The sequence below is a fragment of the Camelina sativa genome, chromosome 12 (assembly GCF_000633955.1).
Source record: "Camelina sativa cultivar DH55 chromosome 12, Cs, whole genome shotgun sequence".
NCBI lineage: Eukaryota > Viridiplantae > Streptophyta > Magnoliopsida > Brassicales > Brassicaceae > Camelina > Camelina sativa.
Genome location: NC_025696.1, coordinates 14,379,334 through 14,400,956, shown reverse-complemented (window position 1 = coordinate 14,400,956; position 21,623 = coordinate 14,379,334). Strand labels below are relative to the sequence as shown.

Below are 21,623 nucleotides of genomic sequence, written 5' to 3'. Positions count from 1 at the left end.
AGTACCATTAAACTCTGACTTAATATCATTTAAGCATATATTGAAATTGACAATTTTCATATAGTTCAGATAGTAAATTTAAATTTTAATATAATTCAGATTGTTATTTGCACTGTGTTGAAATTTAGGTATGAAAAAATGTTCAGCAAATAATTGAGGTTGATTTTGACCATTTTTCTTGTATCAGTGATCAACACGTAGTAATTTCAAAAGTTAGTTTCACGAACATGTACGTATCTACACGCACATAATAGTGACAATGACTTCTACCTTAAGAATTATAAAACAATAAAAGACCGAGGGTTGTAACATTTTTTATTTTATTTTTCTTATATGAGCTTTTGGTTTCTTGATTTTTCAACGTTCGGTTTGTTTGATTAGTGTGTCCTTTCTCGATGGATTTGATATATACGATTTTCAAAACGTGTGTTTGTATAATGCATAGTACTAGTATATGTCACGTATTGGATGTATTATATTTCTGATGAAATATGTGTAATTATAATTATTTTCGTATCAACTAGCTTATTTTTGTAGTCCCTTGATGTATATTTCAACTTGCAACTTCACATTCATATAATCATATATTTCAAGCCATGAAATTACATTCTATTGCTGATATATGGAAGTGAAAATTTTCTCATTGACTTTGTAAATACGGGGAAAAAAAACACATGACAAAAGACGAAACTATCCTTAGGTACGTAAGTGTCAGTAACCACAGGAGTGAGTGACATTATGTCTTTGGTTTCCCCACCGACGTAACTGAACCTGAAATGCAGCCGCCGCTGCCAAAAACTCAACGCACTGCGGTGGAGCTAATATGTCTAAAATACCTTTAAGCGTTTTCAGCCTCACACAATCCGCCGCCTTCACCATCTTCTCGAGCCCCGTCGCCAAACCCTTCACCGCTGCCTCAATCACCACCACAGATTCTCCTCCTACGTGACATCCAAGCCTCGCAAGCTCAACCATCTTCCTATCACCCATAGCAACCTNATGACAAAAGACGAAACTATCCTTAGGTACGTATGTGTCAGTAACCATAGGAGTGAGTGACATTATGTCTTTGGTTTCCCCACCGACGTAACTGAACCTGAAATGCAGCCGCCGCTGCCAAAAACTCAACGCACTGCGGTGGAGCTAATATGTCTAAAATACCTTTAAGCGTTTTCAGCCTCACACAATCCGCCGCCTTCACCATCTTCTCGAGCCCCGTCGCCAAACCCTTCACCGCTGCCTCAATCACCACCACAGATTCTCCTCCTACGTGACATCCAAGCCTCGCAAGCTCAACCATCTTCCTATCACCCATAGCAACCTAAAGACAGTCTTAAAGTTTATGACATATTTTCCAAGAAAAAACATATTTTAATGAATTTGTTAAATACATATTTCTCTAAGAAAAATAAAATCCAGTTGAAATTTCAATAAAGAATTCTAATTCATAAATAAAATACCAAATGTTTGGAAATAATAGTTTTAAAAATCAAAGATCCGTACGGATCAAATCATGGACCCACCTGATACCGCTCAACCTCCCTCTCAATTTTTTGCTCCTCGAACTTGGTCTTAGCTCTCAGCTCCTCCAGTTTCCTCACCTGAGCCTCCACAAGCACCAACCTCGACTTCCTCAGCCTATCTACCATCCGAAACACCGTCGAAGGTTTCCATCCGGTTAACCAGAAACAAGCTTTCTCTAACGGGGTTAGCCAAACCGGTCCGAAGAAGGCTAAGACATCTTCTCCTATGGCTGCCCATTTTGCCGTATAATATGCTTTGTGATGTGTGGTTAGCTTCGAGATCAAAGCTCTAAGCTCGATCTCACTCATAGTGGTGTTATGAGCAATTAAAAGTTGATGAAGATATTGCTCAAGTTGAATAACCCAATTCTCGTAGAACTCTAGGAACTTTTCTTCTACTCGGTTTCTCATTTAGCTCTTTACTTGTTATATTCTTTAAGAAACTTTGCATTGTGGGACAATATATATATACCTACGTCTATCTATATATACACTTACATATATGTATTCCGCGCAGGTGCATGCATATGTAATCATATTTTATCTTACTATATTACATCGTCGTCATGGTTTAATAATACCAACACTACGTACGGAATCACAAAGTTTAAGAAATGAAGCAAATAATAGATCAACATTAAACAAATAAAATGACATTTCGTTACGTTAAAAATGATCATCAAGTACTAACAGTTCAACTAATAAAGTGATTTAGAAGTCAACAATTCAACAAATAAAGTGACATTTCGACTTAATAAATGTATGGATGTAGGTACAAAAGCTTTACAATAAGTCAATAACCAAAAACATTATATATAATTTGAAATTTAGACAGAGGACGAAAATTTTCCGGAATCGTAACAATATTCTTGGTTTACTAATCAAATACTCATATTTTAGTCTATGTTACTAATATGGTGAATTCTCTTGAGTCTTGAATTTAAATTTCAATACAAAATCTTATAAAAAACATGGACGAGTATTTGACGATATAGTCCTGCATAGAACAATATTACGAGGACCTCGATCGACAATGTCGACGTACATGCAACATGTGGAACGTATATCTATTTTTAAGTGTATATATATACGTATGTGTATAAAAAATTAAACGTAATAAATACTTATACGTGTATATTTTTCATAACGCTCATCGGAGAAAAAATCAACACTAATAAATTAATTTTTGTGAAAGAAAAATCAAAACCTTGAAAGAGAAGACGTAACAGATGGAAGGGAAGGGAGATTACAATAGTTGCATGGCTTACGCGCATCAGTGGCCGACTGCAAATATGTGACGCTTTGCAAAATTACTAAATAGTCTTTTAATTTTAAATTACTTATCTTGATTAATTACAGATATATATATATATATATATATATAATGTGATGAATTTAATTCCTCGCATGTTATTTAACAAACCACTACTAATATAACAATGAGAACATTCATGCATATAAATCAACAGCTACAGAAATTGATGTGTTGATAAAATCAATAAAATGAAAATACTATAATACTAGTAAAGAACAATCGAAAAATGGCTAACGGGTTTTGACTTCTGAGAGACCTGAAACGGCAGGTCATACAGAGAACAGATGGCTCACGTGGATTCACGTGTCACTCTTCTAGCCACCATTAGCGTCAACGTGGAACATATCTCCCACGTAAGTTGCCAGTCAACCTCTGCTAGCTTAGCTAGTGTGTGTATGTAAAATGTACATATGTATCTGCTATATATGTAATCAAATCTATATACTAGGAAACCATTAAGTTTTTGGTTATATTTTGAACTTTGAAGGTTGGTCTCTGAAGAGATGTTTGTTTGTGTGTTTCAAAAAAAAAAAAAAAGAGATATGTTTTTGTAAGTTTACTTTTGGATAAAGAGTTTGTATTTGCTTAATGGTTGATATTTAGATATAAATCACCAAAGCCATTTCAGAAAAAGGATGATTTTGTGTGTATATTTGTAAAAAGTTAACCTTATTTTTATAGTCTTGTTACTTTTTTTTTTGTCGGCCAAATTCCATTGAAATGGAAAGTCCATTAAGGCTACTACAAGTGGTTTACGGAATAAGCCCAACAGGCTAGACTTTTACATATTATGATAAGGATAAAATATCTTATAATATTTTACACAATAAAAATCCAACTTTAGAACACGTGTGATGTGTTTGATAAGTCTCCAATGCTTGCTGGCCTTACCGCCGCAAGCTCTGTTCATTTCATCACCGCTTTACCATCAAAGCTGATATCCTTGTAGATCCATAAAACTCTTTGTATGATCAGCTTAAATCCGATTAGCTACTTGATAAATCCTCTAACTTCTTTTGCAGAATTCTCCAAATGTATATAAATAGAGATCCAAAAACCAACAAGGATGAAGCGCTGGAAAAGATGACCAAGGAAGATGTTTTAGTTATAGTCTTGTTACTTAAAACTCCAAGTAATGAACATGCAGAGCGGTATTGGATTCAGTTTACACAGATACAAGCCAAGAATATTGAGACCAGAGCTATTTTAAGTGGGCTTCTTAATTTTTTTTCTGGTTGGCTGGCCTTTGATGGGCTGCAAACGGAAGTATGGCTAAGGACGTGGTGGAAAAGTCAATTGTTTCGAGTATGGGACTCGTTATAAATTCTGAAATGTGAGACCTCGATCTTTCTTGTCAGTCCATTTAGCTGAGGTGCAATATAGTATGCAAATTTTATTGGTGCAGTTACTTAGGGAGAAAGAAAGAAAAAAAAAAAGAAGAAAAGAAAAACAATGTCTATCAAGATATATATGAAACTAATAGAAAGCAAAACAGGGTTTCGTGATCATAACCGTATATCGTTCCTATCTTGAATCTTCTATCTTTTCGATTTAGGAAGAAGATATTATGTCTCGTACCTGTTTATTTATTCGTTTCAGAGTCGATGATAAACTAAGAGAGAAAAAATAAATGGATAGACAGACATTTCCAAATTCAATTTAAATTTTCGGGTTTACAATAGATAATCAATAATGTTAGTTTTAAATTCTAATCGAACAATTTCCAATTTTTATTTTTGTTTCGATTTGATTGAAAAGAAACCAAAATTTCTCTTTGTTTTTGGATATATATGAAGATCACGTAAGTACGGTACATATAATAGAGTAAGTCAAGCGTTACAGATCTGCTACCTGAAAACGAGACACGTATGTCACGTGTCGACGAGCCTACGCGAAAACTCATGGACGGAAGCATTCCCAAAGTACGTTGTCTAGATTCACTAAACTATAAATAGAAACAACTTCATTCTACCGAATTTTATCCTTGAAATAAACTGATTTTTTTTTTTTATATACAAGTATGATTTTGTAAATTTAAAATTTTTCAAGACTGATAAATATGATCCTCTTTTAGTTGATACCAAATTTCTTTTATTTTTTCCTTCTCTTTTTTAGATTTCAAAATGCGTGTGAAATTGTTTTTGTATTTGTAAGTTTGAAGATGTGGATATATTTTAAGCATAATTTTTTTGGCAGGTTTACCAATACTTTTTTTTTTGGCAATAAGAAACAAACAAATAAAGAGGAGAAGAAAGAAAGTAGAGATTCCCAACAACAAAAATTAAATGTGGAGAGCACATGACTCGGTGGGCGCAGAGAGGCGCAGGTGAGAAGAAGACAAGAGAGCTGAGGGCACAATGAAGATGCTCTTTAGCGTAAGTCTTAATTAACTTCAGTGAGCCTTTGTTAAATTTTTCAATGTTATATATTAGCTCGCCGAGTAATTAAGTAGGGTAAATAATTATAAATAAAAAATAAGACGAGTTAAATAGTGAGAAAAGAGTTTTACTGGCCATTATATTAAATTTTTATCTTTGCCCATTATCTTTATTTTCAGTATTCTATGAAATATTCCGTATAAATGAAACAATTAGCTGTAGAAGAAGTTAATATTCAAATTTTATTCCGAGGTATATATGTATATGGTTACCGTCGAAATCCAAAGAATTATGTTTTTTGGTTGGTTGAAAATGACCAAATTATAGAATCCAAATATATCAAAACTTTTTCTTTTTCTGTCAACCAAATATATTTGACATTTAGAAAATTCATTCTGAATATTAATAATTTAGTGTATTGTACAGTATATCAGTGTATCAAATATATCGACTATTCATTTCAGTTTGCTTTCGACCCCGTATTATCGAACCCCTTAGATTTATGATTTCTAAACCTTTAAAGGTGTTGTCTAATTATTTTTCGTGTAGACAGTTTTCTTTTCCATTATCTAAAAGCCTCTACATCACTACATGTCTTCGACAACTGATAAAAGGTATTACAATATAGTTTTTAGGTTGTTGTCGTTTTATATCTACCTTTTGTTTGTCACGCGTTGTCGTTATCTAGCTACCTTTCTTTTCTAATTTGCATCAATTGATATATATATATATATATATATATATATATATATATATATAAACTTCGGTAACTTAGTCGAGAGGTTTACTCTTTTCCGCTTTCGATGATGACCGCTCGCAGTGAGCGCCTAAGAGGAGAGCATGCAACAAAAAATACTTACTTAATAAACTGATGTTAATAAACGACAAAAGTTAGTAGTAAATTTTTTTCTTTTTTGCAAAAAACGAGAAGTCCTCCGTCTCCGTACGTGACCGTGGTTGCACGTAACGTATCTCCCATGCATTTCTTTGTTTTGGCTTTTTATATCCTCAAAATACGCATTTCTTACAACTTTCCTAACTCCTAAGCATAAACACAAAACGTTAAAACAAACATACATATATAAATAAAATATTGCAAGTTTGGTACTGGTGCATAATCTAAAACAATATATACCGCACGAAACTAAAACAGAAAATTCAAAACTTCAACGAAAAAAAAAAATGGAGAATCCGAGCTCAAACATAGAAAAAGTTCAAGAAGATTGTTATAACGAGTGGATGAGTTTACAAGCCAGACGCATGACGGAGCTTAAACAAGCTCTATCCAACGGTGAAAAAGATGATGCCAAGCTTCGAGATTTGGCACGAACGGCGATCCGAGACTTTGAAGATTACGCCCGAAAACGGTCCAAACACTCTCGTCGATATAGCTCAAACTATTACGCTCCGACATGGAACACTTGTCTTGAAAACGCACTTCTTTGGATTGGAGGTTGTCGTCCTTCTTCGTTTATACGACTCATATACGCCATGTGTGGGTCTCAAACTGAGCACCGTTTCTCTAGCTTCCTATGTAACAACAACATCGACGGTAAGACTTAGCTCAGAATACTTCAAGTTTGTATATGTAAATTTTAGGGTTCCATGCATGAAAGTTGCAAAACTCTTTATTTAGTAGTGGTTAAGTCCATTTAATTTGGAAACTATAGATTTAGAAATAAATATCTGTGATTTGGAATTGTTAAGTTCGGGTCTATTATTTTAAAAAAGTTTTTGATGCTTAGTTTTTTGGATTTAACATATACAATTGGAATTTAGTAATATGGAGTATGGACACAAGCAACAAATCTAGAAAGGATAGAATGTCGTATATAGCTTTGATATAAAATTTAAGATTATTTTTCATGATAATAACACTTCAAAATTTTGTTGCTTAAAATAAATAAATAACAATAATTTCATTTGGCCTTCCCTAGATCTAAGCATGGCTCTTGGTGAGACACATGGCGAAATAGGAGGAGAAGATTCGATGAGTGATCTAACGGCTGAGCAATTATTCAAGATCAACGAGCTTCATCTGAAAACGGTGCAGGCAGAGAACAAGCTGAGTAAGCAATCTGCAAGCTTACAAGAGGACACGGCGGATATACCTATGGCCATGGCTGCATTTTACAAAGAGGAGATCGGCGAAACTGACGTGGTGGTGGAGCGTGCGCTTGATAAGCATGAAGAGGATATGGCTGGTTTATTAGTTGAAGCAGATAAGCTGAGGTTGACCACAATGACTAAGATCGTTGAGATTTTGACGGCGGTTCAGGCGGTGGATTTTCTTCTCGCCGGGAAAAAACTTCATTTGGCGATGCATGAGTGGGGAAGATGTAGAGAACATCGCCGGGTTGAAGCTTATGATGGTGGTGATTCCGGTGGAGAAGTTGCCGGAGAGTGATTGTTGTCATTAATAAATAGTTAGGTCATACAATAATAACAAGACTAGACTTATCTTTTTTTTGTTATAAAATAAAATAAAAAAGATTGGACTGATCTTGGCATTATATAGTAGTATTTTAGATTTTTAGAACATTTGTTTTGTTTAGTTTCGTAGTAAGGAAAATGCTTTAATTCGTAGATTTTTAGGATAATATCGCTATACTGTAATACTTTTGTTCTACTATCGTTAGATATTTCCAGTGTAAGTTCATCTTTTGTCTATTATTGATGAGTTATATATGAGTTGGACGGACCCTATCACTTTACGTATTCGGTTTTAGAATTCTCGACCCATTCGACGTCCACGTGTGATAGACAGTACTGTGATGTATAAGAACGACTCCTTAGGGTGGCGACAAAAAAAAGTGACATAACATAGATGGAAAAAAATGACAAATAAAAAGTATTGGTGATGGTAGGATATTTGTGATGTGGCGGTAACTTGTTCTCGGCTGACAGTCAGCACTCGGTAAAAAGATCTTTACAAGACTCGACCGCAATTTTAGTCATTTTCCATTGTCAATTAAAGGCGAGTCATCTCTTTTGTCGGGGTCGACTCTCCCGCGTACGTATATACCCGTAGAAAATATGTTTTGATAATTGATGAATGGTAGCGAGAATTGAAATGTTATACTATTGATTACAGAAAAGTACTTCTTACCTTGGCAAGTTGTTTAACCAAATTGCTTAGTGCTTTACTAAAAAAAATACAATTACCTAATTCTACGAGCATGTAAATTGTGAAAACGAGCATGCTATAATCAGAAAATTGTGCCAAAAAAATGAATGGGTCATATTCTTCTGCAATCGAAAGAGCAAAGGCCATTGCGCTCTTACAGGTGCAGCCAATATTATTGGATATGGGTTTCACCCAGCCTTAACAGGCTTCCCTTCTGGCCCATTCACAAAACAATCAGCTTAATCTTCAGAAATGTTGACTGACCAAAACTCTCTTAGGGCCGACAAAGCTTCTAGAAGGCCCAATTGAGACGGACAGCCCAGTAAACGATGGCCTGCAAAGAAACGACCACCACCTTTGCTTGGAGACAATACCACATCGATCCCGAGGCAGAAAGGTGAAGCGTCCCATCAACTATAAATACCAAGAGAACAGCGTGCAAAAGACATCAAGTAACGAAGGGCAGGAATCTGGAGTCAGTCCAATTCTAGCTTTCAGTATTGTTAGTCAATTTGAGAATACAATTCTCTGTAATTAGCCGATCGGCTTATAACGGACATATTGTAATTCGACTATCTTTGACAATCTTAATAAAGTCCTTTGTTTCGCTTTCCTTAATTATTATCCTCGAGCTTGTAGAAATACTCGTTCAACATTTGGTGCGCATTCAGGGAAATTAGAAACAAGGGAAAATTTTAAAGAAAGTCCAACATCAAGAAAGTACACTCGAGAGATGAGAGAAGGAGATACCACAGGAAGCGACGGGTACATAGAGGATACGCCGGACCGCATTCAGCAAGCCCAAGAGGAGCTTCCAATACCGCCGACCCGAGCCCCGGCAATGCCGAATGGATTGGTAGGAGAAGGAACGAGCGCCCTCGACGTAGGCGCATTAATGAGAAGCATACTCGAAAAGATGGAAGCCCAGGACAGGAAAACGGAGGAGCGTTTAGCTTCCCTCTCCAAAATCTGCACAAAGTTGCAAGAAAATGCCGATCAGCCTGAAATCACCATAAGAACCGAGAAGAACCAAAACGGAAAATTGGCCGAGCTCAAAAGTCAGATTAAAGATGTTACAAGCAAGTTCCATCAGGCTACCAGCGCGGCACCTGATGTAGACCACATGCTAGAGCAATCCCAGAAGACTCCGTTTACTGCGCGAATTCGCCGGGTCATCGTTTGTCCGGATTGTAAAATCAAGCACCTGAGCCCATACAAAGGGGACTCAGACCCAACTCATCACTTAACATCCTTTGAAATTGTGATCCATCGATGCGAATTTCCCCCGGAAGAGCTCGACGCAGGGAAGTGTCAACTGTTTATAGAAAACCTAAATGGTGACGCCCTAGGCTGGTTTTCTTCTTTGCCGCCTGACTCAATCGACAGCTTCCAAACACTCTCGTTGACCTTTTTAAAACAATACTCGATCCTGGCTATCCCCACCGCGACAACCGCCGACCTCCACAATATCGAGCAAGGAGAGCATGAGCCAATGCGAAAGTTCATGGATAGTTTTAATAAGATTGCCACACAAGTGAATGCCCCCCATAGCGTTTCGCTCGCCGCCCTCCAAAAGGCTCTGTGGTATGAGTCAAAGTTCCGCGAAGATCTCAAGCTGAACAGATTCCCCACTTTCCAAGATGCCCTCCATCGAGCAGGAGTCCACATTGAAATGGAGGAAAAAAAAGTCGTCGTCGACAAAGAGCGCTCCTCCACTGGAGCCCAGCTGTCAACCAGCAAAGCAAAAGAGGTATACCACGAGCCTCGTCAGCGACAAGCAAGAAACGCGGCGCAACGTACCTCATCAATGACGCCCCACCTCCCCCAGCTGCGAGCTCGTCAGCTCTAGTACTGACGACCCCACCAAAAGGCGCGAGAGAGAAGCCCGACCATAACCTCTACTGTGAGTTGCATGAATACACCGGACACTCAACACTGTCCTGCAGGCACCTATAGAATGCACTGCTAGGAAAGTATCTCAACGGCGAGGTCACAGTACAGCTGCGCCAGTACAAAAGCAACGCCCCACGGAGACGAGGTAACGCACGAGGACGCCTAGGGCAGCAGGGTCGTCCCAATAACCGACCAGCGCCCAATAATCAGCCCGAAGCTGGTAACCAGGCAGGCATACAGGAAAACCAGCCGGCAGACGCGCCACCACCCCCGGCCCGTCTCAGAATCAATGTCATAAGGGGAAACCTCCCATTTGACCCTAACTCGCCGCGCTTTGTATATCCTGTCCACAATGTTGAAAGAGCCGAACGCGATTGGTTTCCTGATGGTACACTTGCGTGCCGATCATATGCTCCAATCATGTTTAGAGAAGAAGATGCTGCCGGGTCGCAAACTTCACCTACAGCACATGTGGTCGTTGAAATGAATATCGGCGACTGCCTAGTCCCGGATGTCTTAATCGACACGGGAAGTTCAGTAAATGTTATCTTCAGGAGAGCGCTTCCCCAGATAAAAGTCGACTTGCACCTTGTTATGCCAAAAGTACAAACCTTGATCGGATTCGATGGAAACTCCCACACCTCCCTAGGCACGGTCATGCTCCCAGTATACGTCGGTAGGACGGTTCACCTCTTCGATTTTGCCGTCGTTGACAGACCAACTACATATAACATCATCCTTGGAACGCCTTGGCTCTACAAAATGAAGGCCGTGGTCTCAACGTACCATCAATGCATCAAAATTCCAACGGAGTTCGGCATTTACACCCTCTATGCCGACCCAACAGCGACCCAATGGCCACCTCGCCATCGTGTTGATATGATAATGGGGGGACTGACAGCCTGCAGAGATTTCGTATGATCAATCCGAGACTACGTTAAAGTCGGCACAGCCGCAATTTGGCCAGCTAAAGTCCAACCTTTCGTACCACCAATTACGTTCACGACAGACGACCTGGCTGGAGTCAATTTCCCACATAACGACCCTCTTGTGATCGAACTGCACATCGGCAAAAGTGAGGTAACAAGGATTATGATCGACACAGGGAGCTCTGACAATGTTATCTTCAGATACATCCTCGACAAAATGGAAGTCAATAACAGAGAAATCAAACGGTCGATCAGGCCGCTCACAGGATTCGACGGCAATTACATGATGTCGTCCGGCAAAATCAATTTGCCGATCTATGTGTCCGGCGTACCCTCGTGGCATAAGTTTGTCGTCGTCGATAAGCCGGCAGTCTATAACATCATTCTAGGATCCCCCTGGATTCATGACATGCAGGCCTTCCCGTCAACTTACCATCAGTGTGTCAAGTTTCCTCTGTCCGGCCAAATATTCACGATCAAAGGAAATCAGGCAGACGCCAGGAACTGCTTCGTTATTGAGTGCAAACTACAAAAAGCAGTCGATTTATAGCAATCAAAGAAAGAGCTGGACGAGTTACCAGCTCCCAGTCCTTAAGAAATTCGAAGTCATCATTTGATCGACGAAATCAATATCAACGAGAGCGACCCAAAACGGTGCGTCGGGATTGGCGCAGACCTTGACCCAGCGATTAGAGCAGACTTGATTCAATTCTTGAAAGACAATGCTTCCACCTTTGCTTAGTCTTTTGACGACATGATCGGAATAAGCATGGACGTCACGAGCCACGAGCTAAACGTCGACCCGACCTACAAACCCGTCAAGCAAAAGAGGCGCAAGCTCGGCCCCGAACGATCCAAGGCGGTAAATAACGAGGTCAAGAAATTGCTCGCAGCCGGATCTATCATGGAGGTCAAGTATCCCGAATGGCTAGCAAACCCGGTGGTAGCAAAAAAGAAAAACGGAAAGAACAGGGTCTGCATCGACTTCACGGACTTAAATAAAGCCTGCCCCAAGGATAGTTATCCGCTGCCGCACATTGAGAGACTCGTCGAAGCCACGGCAGGGAATGCACTACTTTCGTTTATGGATGCCTTCTCAGGATACAATCAAATATTGATGCATACCGATGACTGCGAGAAAACTGCCTTTATCACCGATCAGGGCACGTTCTGCTATAAGGTCATGCCGTTCGGACTGAAAAACGCCGGGGCCACCTATCAACGCCTTGTCAATAAGATGTTCGCCGACCAGTTGGGGATAACCATGGAGGTGTACATCGATGATATGCTAGTCAAATCCGCAAGCGCAAGCGATCATGTCGAGCATTTGCAGAAGTGTTTTCAAACCCTGAACAAGTATAACATGAAACTCAACCCGGCGAAATGCTCGTTCGGTGTGACGTCTGGTGAATTCCTAGGGTAAATCGTCACAAAAAGGGGAATAGAGGCAAACCCAATGCAAATCAAGGCTATACTCGATATGCCCTCGTCGCGAAACAAGCGCGAAGGCTAGCGTCTAACCGGCAGAATAGCAGCCCTAAATCGATTTATTTCACGATCAACTGACAAGAGCTTGCCTTTCTACCAGTTGCTACGATCAACAAACAAGGAGTACGAATGTACCGCCGAGTGCGAACAGGCGTTCGTCGAGTTAAAAACTTATCTGACCACCCCACCCATACTCTCAAAGCCCGAGGAGGGAGAAAAGCTCTACCTATATATCGCTGTTTCTGGATCGGCAGTTAGCGGGATACTAGTCAAAGACGACCGAGGCGAGCAAAAGCCTATTTTCTACGTCAGCAAGACTCTAGACGGGGCCGAGCTACGCTATCCGAACCTGGAAAAATAGCCAATGTTGTGGTCATCTCGGCTCGCAAACTCAAGCCCTATTTCCAGTCGCACACAATCGCAATCCTGACAAACCAACCTTTACGGCAAATTCTTCACAGCCCGGGACAATCCAGCCGCATGGCAAAATGGGCAGTCGAATTAAGTGAGTATGACATCGAGTACCTCGGCCGAACGTGCATGAAGTCTCAAGTATTGGCAGATTTCATCGTCGAGCTGCCGCAACATTTCACTTCGCCCACTTCAACTGAAGAAACTGGTATTTATATGTCGACGGAGCATCGTCGCAGCATGGTTCATGGATTGGAATTCGCCTAACATCACCTACCGGAAAGGTCGTCGAGCAATCGTTCCGCCTCAACTTCACCGCAACAAACAATGAGTCAGAATATGAAGCATTACTTACCGGGATGCGACTTGCAGCAGGGATCGGCGTGAAACGACTTCATGCCTACTGCGATTCCCAGCTCGTCGCCAACCAATACAATGGTGAGTATGGCACCAAATGCGGCCGCATTGACGCCTAATTGAAGATAGTTAAGGAGCTCGCACAAGGGTTTTATCATTTCGAGATTGACAAGATACCTCGAAGTGCTAACGCTCCCGCGGACGCTCTGGCTGTTTTAGCGTCAACCTCAGACATTTCTTGCGTTGAGTGATCCCGGTCGAAAACATTTCGACAAGCAGTATCGACGCCGAGGCTCACATCAATGTAATATCCGCCGACCCGACGGAGCTTGCCGACCTAGATGAAGAAATGCGACCTAGTAACGATGTCAAACCAACTGACTGGCGACAGGAGATACTTCAATATATCAATGAAAGAACAGTCCTCACGGACAAATGGCAGGCCCGACATCTAAAGAAGAAAGCGGCACAGTACACCATAATTGAAGGACGCCTCTACCAATGGAGTGCGGCCGCCTTAATAAAGTCCTTTGTTTCACCTTCCTTAATTATTATCCTCGAGCTTGTAGAAATACTCGTTCAACAAATATATACTATAAACCAACAACGCCCGTTCTCCTTTCTCCATTTTAGTGTTTCTTTTGGAAATGACAAGTATTGAAGTAGTATGAATTTTCACACCACATTAAGCTTATCAAAAACAAATAGCCCGATCGATTAGGGTTTGTTGATTTGTTCACCATATTTCAATTATAAACTGTAAATAGTAAACAAATTACTAGGACAGTATCTGCGCTACGCTGCGGGATTATTTTTTTGTTTTGTTTTATTTGTTTCTTTTTCTGGTTAATTTTATATGGTGTTTATCTTGGAATAAATAAAATTAGATTGCATCGGTTATATTTTATTTACCTTATTAAACTGTAAATAAAATGAGTAATACAATAAAAGTTGTATGTTTTTCACGCAATGCACATGAGTTAAAATCAATAACTCAAGCTGGTTTTGACACATGAGTTAAAATCAATAACCAATAGAATTATAATACACATCAGCATTTTTTCCAGTAATAATCGTTTTCTATTCCATGTCACTTTCTCTATCTCTTGAGAAAACCTAGCCGCTCTTCCTTTGTTAGTTGTACAAAGATGTCGGAAAAATTTAGAAATTGAAAGCTTTCAACTTCTTCCAGCGATGTGTCATCTCGAGTTGTATCTTGATATCAGTCATGTCGGAGTTAACGAGTTTGTGGCCGAAATGGAGGCCCGATTTTAAGTGCTTAAGGCTATGGATTGTTTTGGAAATGGAGATATAGCAAATCCAGTTGAAGGAAGGAACGATGATTATACATTACTGGCTTAGGGACTCTAAACTCCTAAATCCACCTTGAAGAACTTGATCGAGCATGCAGGTTGAAGCTAATACAAGCATAAATATTAAGGAATCATATTTAGGGATTTCTGAAGAAGCTTCGTGGCAATGTAACTTCAGAAATTCTGGCCTATGGCAACGGTGAAGGCTTACCATACGTCCCCTCCGAGAGTGATATCTACGCTGTCTTCTCATACAGTAAGTGTAGTTTGCGTTTCTGAAGTTTCAGTATATCTAAATGGGTTTTTCTTATGTCTTTTTCTTTGTACAAATTGTAGATATTGTGAAGTTGTTGATGTCAATCTTATTCGAGACAAGGGGACTGGTAATCAGGGTTTTGCGTTTACTACGTATGCAGATCAAAGAAGTACCACTCTTTTTGTTGGTTATTGAAGCTCTTCTTTTGATGACTCTTGCACATTGTTTTTATGTGGATTTCGGTGTTGTAATTTCCTGATTGGGAGCTTTTTCGGTTAGTTTTTTTTATTGCAGTAATTTGAATGGAGCTCAAGTGTTGGCGTAGGTCATTAGCATGGATAAACCATTGTGGCAAATACGTTAAGTGAGAAGAAAAGGATGAAGAGTATGCAGAGCATTTGAAAGAGAAGAGTGTACTAGTGGGGTTTCTTGCATCTTGTTTACATGAAATCAAATAAACCCTTTTATGTCGTCAGGTTCACTAAGGAGCAATAACTTGGATAAATAAAGATGGACATCCTCATTCACACGCAAATGATTTTGTACTTCTCCACAAACATTCATAATTAAAAATTTGTTAGTTTTCATGAAAATTCAATCAAACTTAAAAGCTAATTCAATATCATCAATTCTAAAAACTAATATGGCCGAGCTACTACCTCTTTTTAATGATTAATTGTAAAGAAAATGAGATTTGACAAGTATATTATTCAACAATATCAACTCTTTTTTAGAGAAAAACACAGGCTTATATCGTTTGTCCTGTTTTGGAAATGAGAGAATGTTTGTACCGGAGATTGCACAATACTAAGTAAATAAAGATTTTGGAGAAAGAGTGAAGCTAGTTCTTTTATAAACGATAAAAACGCGAGGTCGTCACTAACAACGAGTCAAGATTGAGCTCGTCAGTTCACAGGAGAACTAACAAGCTAATAATGACGAGCTAGAGAGTGGAAATGGATTACACAAAAGACAATAACAGTTTTCGATGCAAAGTATTGCTCTCTGGGTATTGTCTGGGACTAGGAGGCATATTCTTTCTCACGTCCCCTACCTGGCGCGCCAAATTATTGATGTCCAAATCGGTCACAGTTAGTAGGTTTAGTTCGGTAAAAAGGAGGTCGAAGTTCTCTTTATAGATCGGTGCCAAGGCACAGAAGGACGGACTACAATGCAAATTAGACGAGCTAAAATGACGGAATTTAATACAAAAGACGAACTGTGAGCTCGTTGATTCTAACTTTGGACGGGAGAGAACTTGTACTTGCTATCCATATTCTTTTCCTTTTTGTGTAACCCTTTTTCTCGAACATCGTACGTCCGTATTTATAGGAAACTGTGTCAGTTCGTCCTCCGAAAAGACCGAAATACCCCTCTTTTCTTGGAGGTTTATTTGGGCCTTTTCTGGGCCGGCCTCTTTTTGGGGTGAGGATCTACCCCTAACAGTCGCGTCTCTCTTTCCCCTGATTGCTTGAAGACAGCGATTACGTATGAGTGATGGCTCTTTCCGATGGTCTAGCTTTCGTTAAGTGTGTTGCTCGGTTTGGTTCATGGCGGGTTAGATCCACTGCGCTTCTTGCTAGGAGATCGATCTCCTCTGATCGTGGCTGATGGAGTTGAGAGATTTGACGGCGTTGGTGAACTTGCGTTCACCTCTTCTCCGACTTCAAATTTGGTTCCTTTCGCTATGATGTGCTCCAAATGAATCGGCCATTAGAATTTATAGTGTTTAGGTAAGATTGTAGGTTTTTTCATTTAAGAATTGCAAAAAAACATTATAAAGCAAGTTTAAAAGATTTTGTAAATAATTTTGAAATGCAAATTATATTGGGTATATGCGATTGTGCTTGTACATTCATTAAAAAAATATTCACATTTTCAAATCGTCTAGTTACAATTGAAAAACAATATCTATCTTACCTTATTAATTGGAAGAATATTAATTTTAAAATAAACATTTTCAATTTTATATGAATGCTTTCTGTTATTGAAAAAATCTTAGAAATTATCTTACCTTATTTGTAAATTTGGTTTTTAATTACATATAATGTAAAGATATTATCTTTAATAACTGATTATTTTTAAAATTAATTCTCTTCATTTTAGGCAATTAATTCGTGCGACTTGCTAAATTTTGGTGAAACGAACATATGTTTTGATCACACAATTTATTGGTTTTTCTGAATTTTTTTAGGGATCAATTTTGTAAATAATTTTTTTAATAAGTAAAAATAAAAGGGTAGAACCCAAAATGTACTTAAAAAATGTTTGGGTTCTCGTTTTTATGAACTTTATTAACATTATAATAATTATTGGGATTGTAAATCTTTGTTACTCAAATTCGGCTGTGTCATTTAAATTTAAGAGATCATACAATCTCTAAAGATCTATTAAAATAGGTTTGGAGATTTTTATGGGATTAAAATTTAATGGGTAGAGTTGTTTTTGGAAAAATAGAAATGTATAGATGTTGTCAAGCTTTTTATGGCAATAAACGTAACAAAATTAGGTCGATTTAAATAATTCCATTAATTGAGTTACTACGAAATGTTATTTTAGAAAAATTGGTAAGGGTTAATGTTGTAAATAAAACAAATTAAATAAACAAAACTTAAAGGGCATAAACCAAAATGTACTTCAAAAATGTTAATATAGATGTAAACGTTAAATTTCTGTTTGCCAATAAGTATTATAGGAATATTGAATTATGGATGATTAATGCAGATTGATTGATTGCGATATCTTAGGAAAAGTAGATGATTTATTTTCTATATAGTTTTATAGTTTACGCTATATTTTTTGGATATTTACCATCATGATTTGATTTGATGAGATTATGTTTGAATAACTGCATATTATTAGTATATATTTTATTTAGATTTCCATTTTTGTTTATTTAGGGATATGTATCTATACTATTAAATCAGAAGTACTCACTAGACTCAAATTGGACCATGACTTTGCTTTGGTACGTTTTTCATTAAAAATGATTAGAGAATCACTTAATTTAATTAAATTAACATATAGTTTTGATTTAACTAAATGACTATTATACCTCTTGCTCGACCACTTAATAACGACCGGGTCGGGACGTGGATCCTCTTTAACCCGAAAATAGAACAAAAATCAATACGTTGATCTGTTTGTAATTTGGGTTGATACTATTCGGATCATGTATTTGGTTTGATTCAAGAATAATTATTCATGTCGTCAGACAGAGGTATAATCCCTATAAATAAGAAAACTGGTATCCGAGTATTTAATGCCTTCAGTAATATCAAATATTAACTACTACCATTCTTAATCCCTATAATTATTACGAATATTAATAATAATGAAAAAATTTTAACACTTATGGATTGTGACTTTGTTGCTTCCAAATAATCAATAGATTAAATATGAAATTGTATATATATGTAAACTTATTTGATTCTTTTATATTGTGAGATATTTACGGAAACAACAAATCAACTTAATACAATTAAATAAAAACAAAACATCATTTAGTTTAGATTTTTCAATATTTCCTTAACGAAATTATAGTAATTATCTATGATTAGTATATATGGAAAGAATAGAAAACGCAGAAATCATATATGTAAAGTTGTAAACTAATTACAGAAAATGTGTACTATATATCCCACATCGACTAAATATTTTGGAATACGGTTCATAATGACTATAAATATATGACTAATATGTTTTGAGTACAAATGAGCAGGAAACTTGATTTATCAGATATCCAACTTTAACAGTTTAATTTGGTTCTATATTTGAGTATATTTAAACTTTTAAAAGTAAACATATTATAATATATTTACGTTTTTAAAAAAAGTTTAAGAGATTATAAATATTTAAATTTTTATAGAATGTTTAAATTATTATAAATATTTGAACTCAGTCGAAGTTTACAATATTATAATATATTTAAGTAATATTAATATTTTTACTCTTAAAAATTTTAAAATATAAAAAAAGTTTGAGTTAAACCCATTAAAACAAGTATTTTTATCAAACTATACATTAAATTGGTTTTTTTTTACAATTTTGTTAATATTTGATATACTTCTAAATGATAACGTAAATATACCTAATCTCACTATAAATATGATGGTTTCCTAACTATTGAAATATCTCACGCAAAAATTTAACAAGCAACTTTTCCTATTTTGACGACAAACCAAAATAAAGAAAATTTCATCCTCTTACAAAACTACTATCCGATATTGTGGTGTGTCTATCCTCTTATAAAACTACTATCCGATATTGCGGAGTATCTATTCTCTTACAAAACTATCCAATATTGCGGTGTGTTTGTTTCCGTGAAAAGCTACATTTTACAAACTACTTACTCTATTAGGATTTGCAATTTACTGTATAACCCCAAATATACAAATAAACATAAACAAAGAAAATAAGTCAAAATAAAAAACTATATTACAAAAAATAAGTAACTTAACAAAATATATAGTCTCGTGCTAAATGCACGGGATATCACCTACTATCCGTGTATACATATATTTTGCATTTATTAGTCGAATCCGTTTCTTTTCCTATCTTAACAATTAACAAGCAAGATCCAATTAGTGTAATTGGGTTTCAATTTTTTTATAAAAACCGACCCGCCGCGATAATTAAGATCCAACTTTAATGAGTTTTGAAAAAATGTTTTACAACAAGGGCAACCGTGAAAATTGTTTGAGAAAAAAGAGAATGACACAAAAATGTTAAGATAGTTTACAAAATTTTCATGATCTAAAAAAGGATACAAAGTAAGTCAATGACTCAAATATTAGGTTTGGGAAATTGTTATCGAAAACCTCATGTCAATGATAAAAAAAAAATGTTCCCTCTTTTACTAAAAACTAGGATTTAACCCACGGTATACCGCGGGACAATATTTTTAATTTTAAAATTTTAAAAATTATATCGTATTTATTTGTTATTTTATTATTGTTTTATTAATTTCAAAATATAAAATTTTACAAGTATTTGATATAATTATTCAAAGTATAGAATTTTGTAGTGTTTTCAAGGTATTAACCCGTGTGGTATATGTATAGTCTATTAATACATTTATCTCCTCGTACACATCTAAAAGTGTTTAAAAAAACAATTCCACCTAACTCCCTATATGGGATTAATGCCAACCCGTCTCACCAAAATCAAAATAAGTTTCTGCGTAAAAAAAAATAATCAAAATAAGTTTTTTTTTATCAAGTTTAATTATGTAATTGTTTTACCAAATTAGCATATTTTTATAATTTATAACTTTTCCATGTCAATATATATAGTTTATGATAATTAATAAAATTTTAATTTTTTGGTAATTCATCAAAAAATAAAAAATAAACCAAATTATATGGGGGGTTTTCAACATATTTAATGTGGTATTTTATAATTAGATTTTCAGTGTAGGAAATTTATTAATGTTAATATAATTTTGGAGATTGTAAACTTTTGTTATGGAAAATCTGTTGTATATCATTTAAATTTGAAAGATTCTAGCATCCATAAAAATAGTTTTGGAGATTTAATGGTTAATGGATAGAGTTGTTTTTGGAAAAATCAGAATCTATAGATGTTGTTAAGATTTTATGGCAATAAATATAACAAATATTGGTCAATTTAAGAAAGTTTAGTATTTGAATTTCTCTACAATGTTATTTATGGAATTGTTTTAGGGATTAATGTTGTAAAAAAAAATTTAATAAATAAATTTAAAGGGCATAAACCAAAATGTACTTAAAAATTTTAATATAGATACTAGTTACTTAAAACAGAAAAGTCAAATTAAATCATAAAACCAAAGGATAACAAGTATTCAAAGTCAAAAACACATCTTACCATATAAACAAATGAAGATGTGTACATAAATACATGAATCCGAACATTCTACATTTGTCAAAGGTTTTGAACTATATATTTGTATTTCATATGCTAAAATTGAAAAAAATATCAAACACACATCAAAAGAAAAAGGATCAAAATGTCTTCATCAGGAAAATTTGTTTTTCTTGTGTTCTTATGTCTGGTTGTTCTCTCCATCCCAAGTATGCAAAATTCCTTTAAAAGTTTGTGTATTCTATTTAATAACGCATGCATATAGTCTATGTCTATCACCATAGTATAGTCGTTTATATTGCATAGGATTGTCATTAAACTGATTTCTTAAAACCAATATTTCAGGATCTATAAAAGCAAAACATATAGATGGAAGGAAGCCTCTGTTGATAGGTTCTTGCATAGAGTTTCCAACAGCAAAATGCAACAAGACATGCATTGAATCACACTTTTCTGGTGGAACATGCGTTCATGTTGGGCAAAGCCTTGACTTTGTATGTGTCTGTTTTTTTAAATATCTGATATAATATATGTTTAAGATATTTCATGAGTGTTATAATTATTTTAATGAATTAGGTTGCAATAGAAATAAAAAATTTGTTCAGATCATTTCATTAATACAACTCCTTAAAAAAAAAAAAACGTTTGCTGCAAATGCATTTGATATATACTTCAGTTACAAATTTGTAAATTTTTAGTGAAAATAAAAAATTTTTAAATCTTTCTTTATCATTCCACCGATTATATTTAATAACATTTTAATAGAAAAGATTAGAATTTTAACAGAAA

General features: G+C 36.1%; 3 protein-coding genes across 4 annotated transcripts; 2 read left to right on the top strand and 1 right to left on the bottom strand.

Moving 5' to 3' along the window:
* On the bottom strand, positions 1,003-1,986 carry LOC104731711 (transcription factor TGA2.3-like). Its single transcript, XM_010451183.2, has 2 exons — positions 1,524-1,986; positions 1,003-1,321 (listed from the first exon to the last, which is right to left on the bottom strand). Exons 1-2 carry the CDS (start codon positions 1,932-1,934, stop codon positions 1,037-1,039), a joined length of 696 nt encoding a protein of 231 aa, XP_010449485.1. The 5' UTR covers positions 1,935-1,986; the 3' UTR covers positions 1,003-1,036.
* On the top strand, positions 4,839-7,886 carry LOC104731709. Of its 2 annotated transcripts, none has more exons than XM_010451182.2 (2): positions 4,839-5,213; positions 7,154-7,886. In XM_010451182.2, the coding sequence occupies exon 2, from the start codon at positions 7,162-7,164 to the stop codon at positions 7,621-7,623; it is 462 nt and encodes a 153-aa protein (XP_010449484.1). In that variant the 5' UTR covers positions 4,839-5,213; positions 7,154-7,161; the 3' UTR covers positions 7,624-7,886. The 2 variants fall into 2 exon arrangements, with proteins under 2 accessions (XP_010449484.1, XP_010449483.1); XM_010451181.2 differs by lacking the exon at positions 4,839-5,213 and adding an exon at positions 5,974-6,768.
* Positions 20,980-21,361, top strand: LOC109127947 (defensin-like protein 32). The gene is made up of 2 exons (XM_019233565.1): positions 20,980-21,043; positions 21,180-21,361. The coding sequence occupies exons 1-2, from the start codon at positions 20,980-20,982 to the stop codon at positions 21,359-21,361; spliced, it is 246 nt and encodes an 81-aa protein (XP_019089110.1).

What these genes read in the sequence shown, in the direction of transcription:
- LOC104731709 (XM_010451181.2), top strand. Translation starts at nt 6,399, where the DNA reads ATGGAGAATCCGAGCTCAAACATAGAAAAAGTTCAAGAAGATTGTTAT. An exon ending in ATGTAACAACAACATCGACG is followed by an intron (nt 6,769 to 7,153) that starts GTAAGACTTAGC and finishes GGCCTTCCCTAG; the next exon opens with ATCTAAGCATGGCTCTTGGT.
- LOC104731711 (XM_010451183.2), bottom strand. Translation starts at nt 1,934, where the DNA reads ATGAGAAACCGAGTAGAAGAAAAGTTCCTAGAGTTCTACGAGAATTGG. An exon ending in GGGAGGTTGAGCGGTATCAG is followed by an intron (nt 1,322 to 1,523) that starts GTGGGTCCATGA and finishes GACTGTCTTTAG; the next exon opens with GTTGCTATGGGTGATAGGAA.
- LOC109127947 (XM_019233565.1), top strand. Translation starts at nt 20,980, where the DNA reads ATGTCTTCATCAGGAAAATTTGTTTTTCTTGTGTTCTTATGTCTGGTT. An exon ending in GGTTGTTCTCTCCATCCCAA is followed by an intron (nt 21,044 to 21,179) that starts GTATGCAAAATT and finishes CCAATATTTCAG; the next exon opens with GATCTATAAAAGCAAAACAT.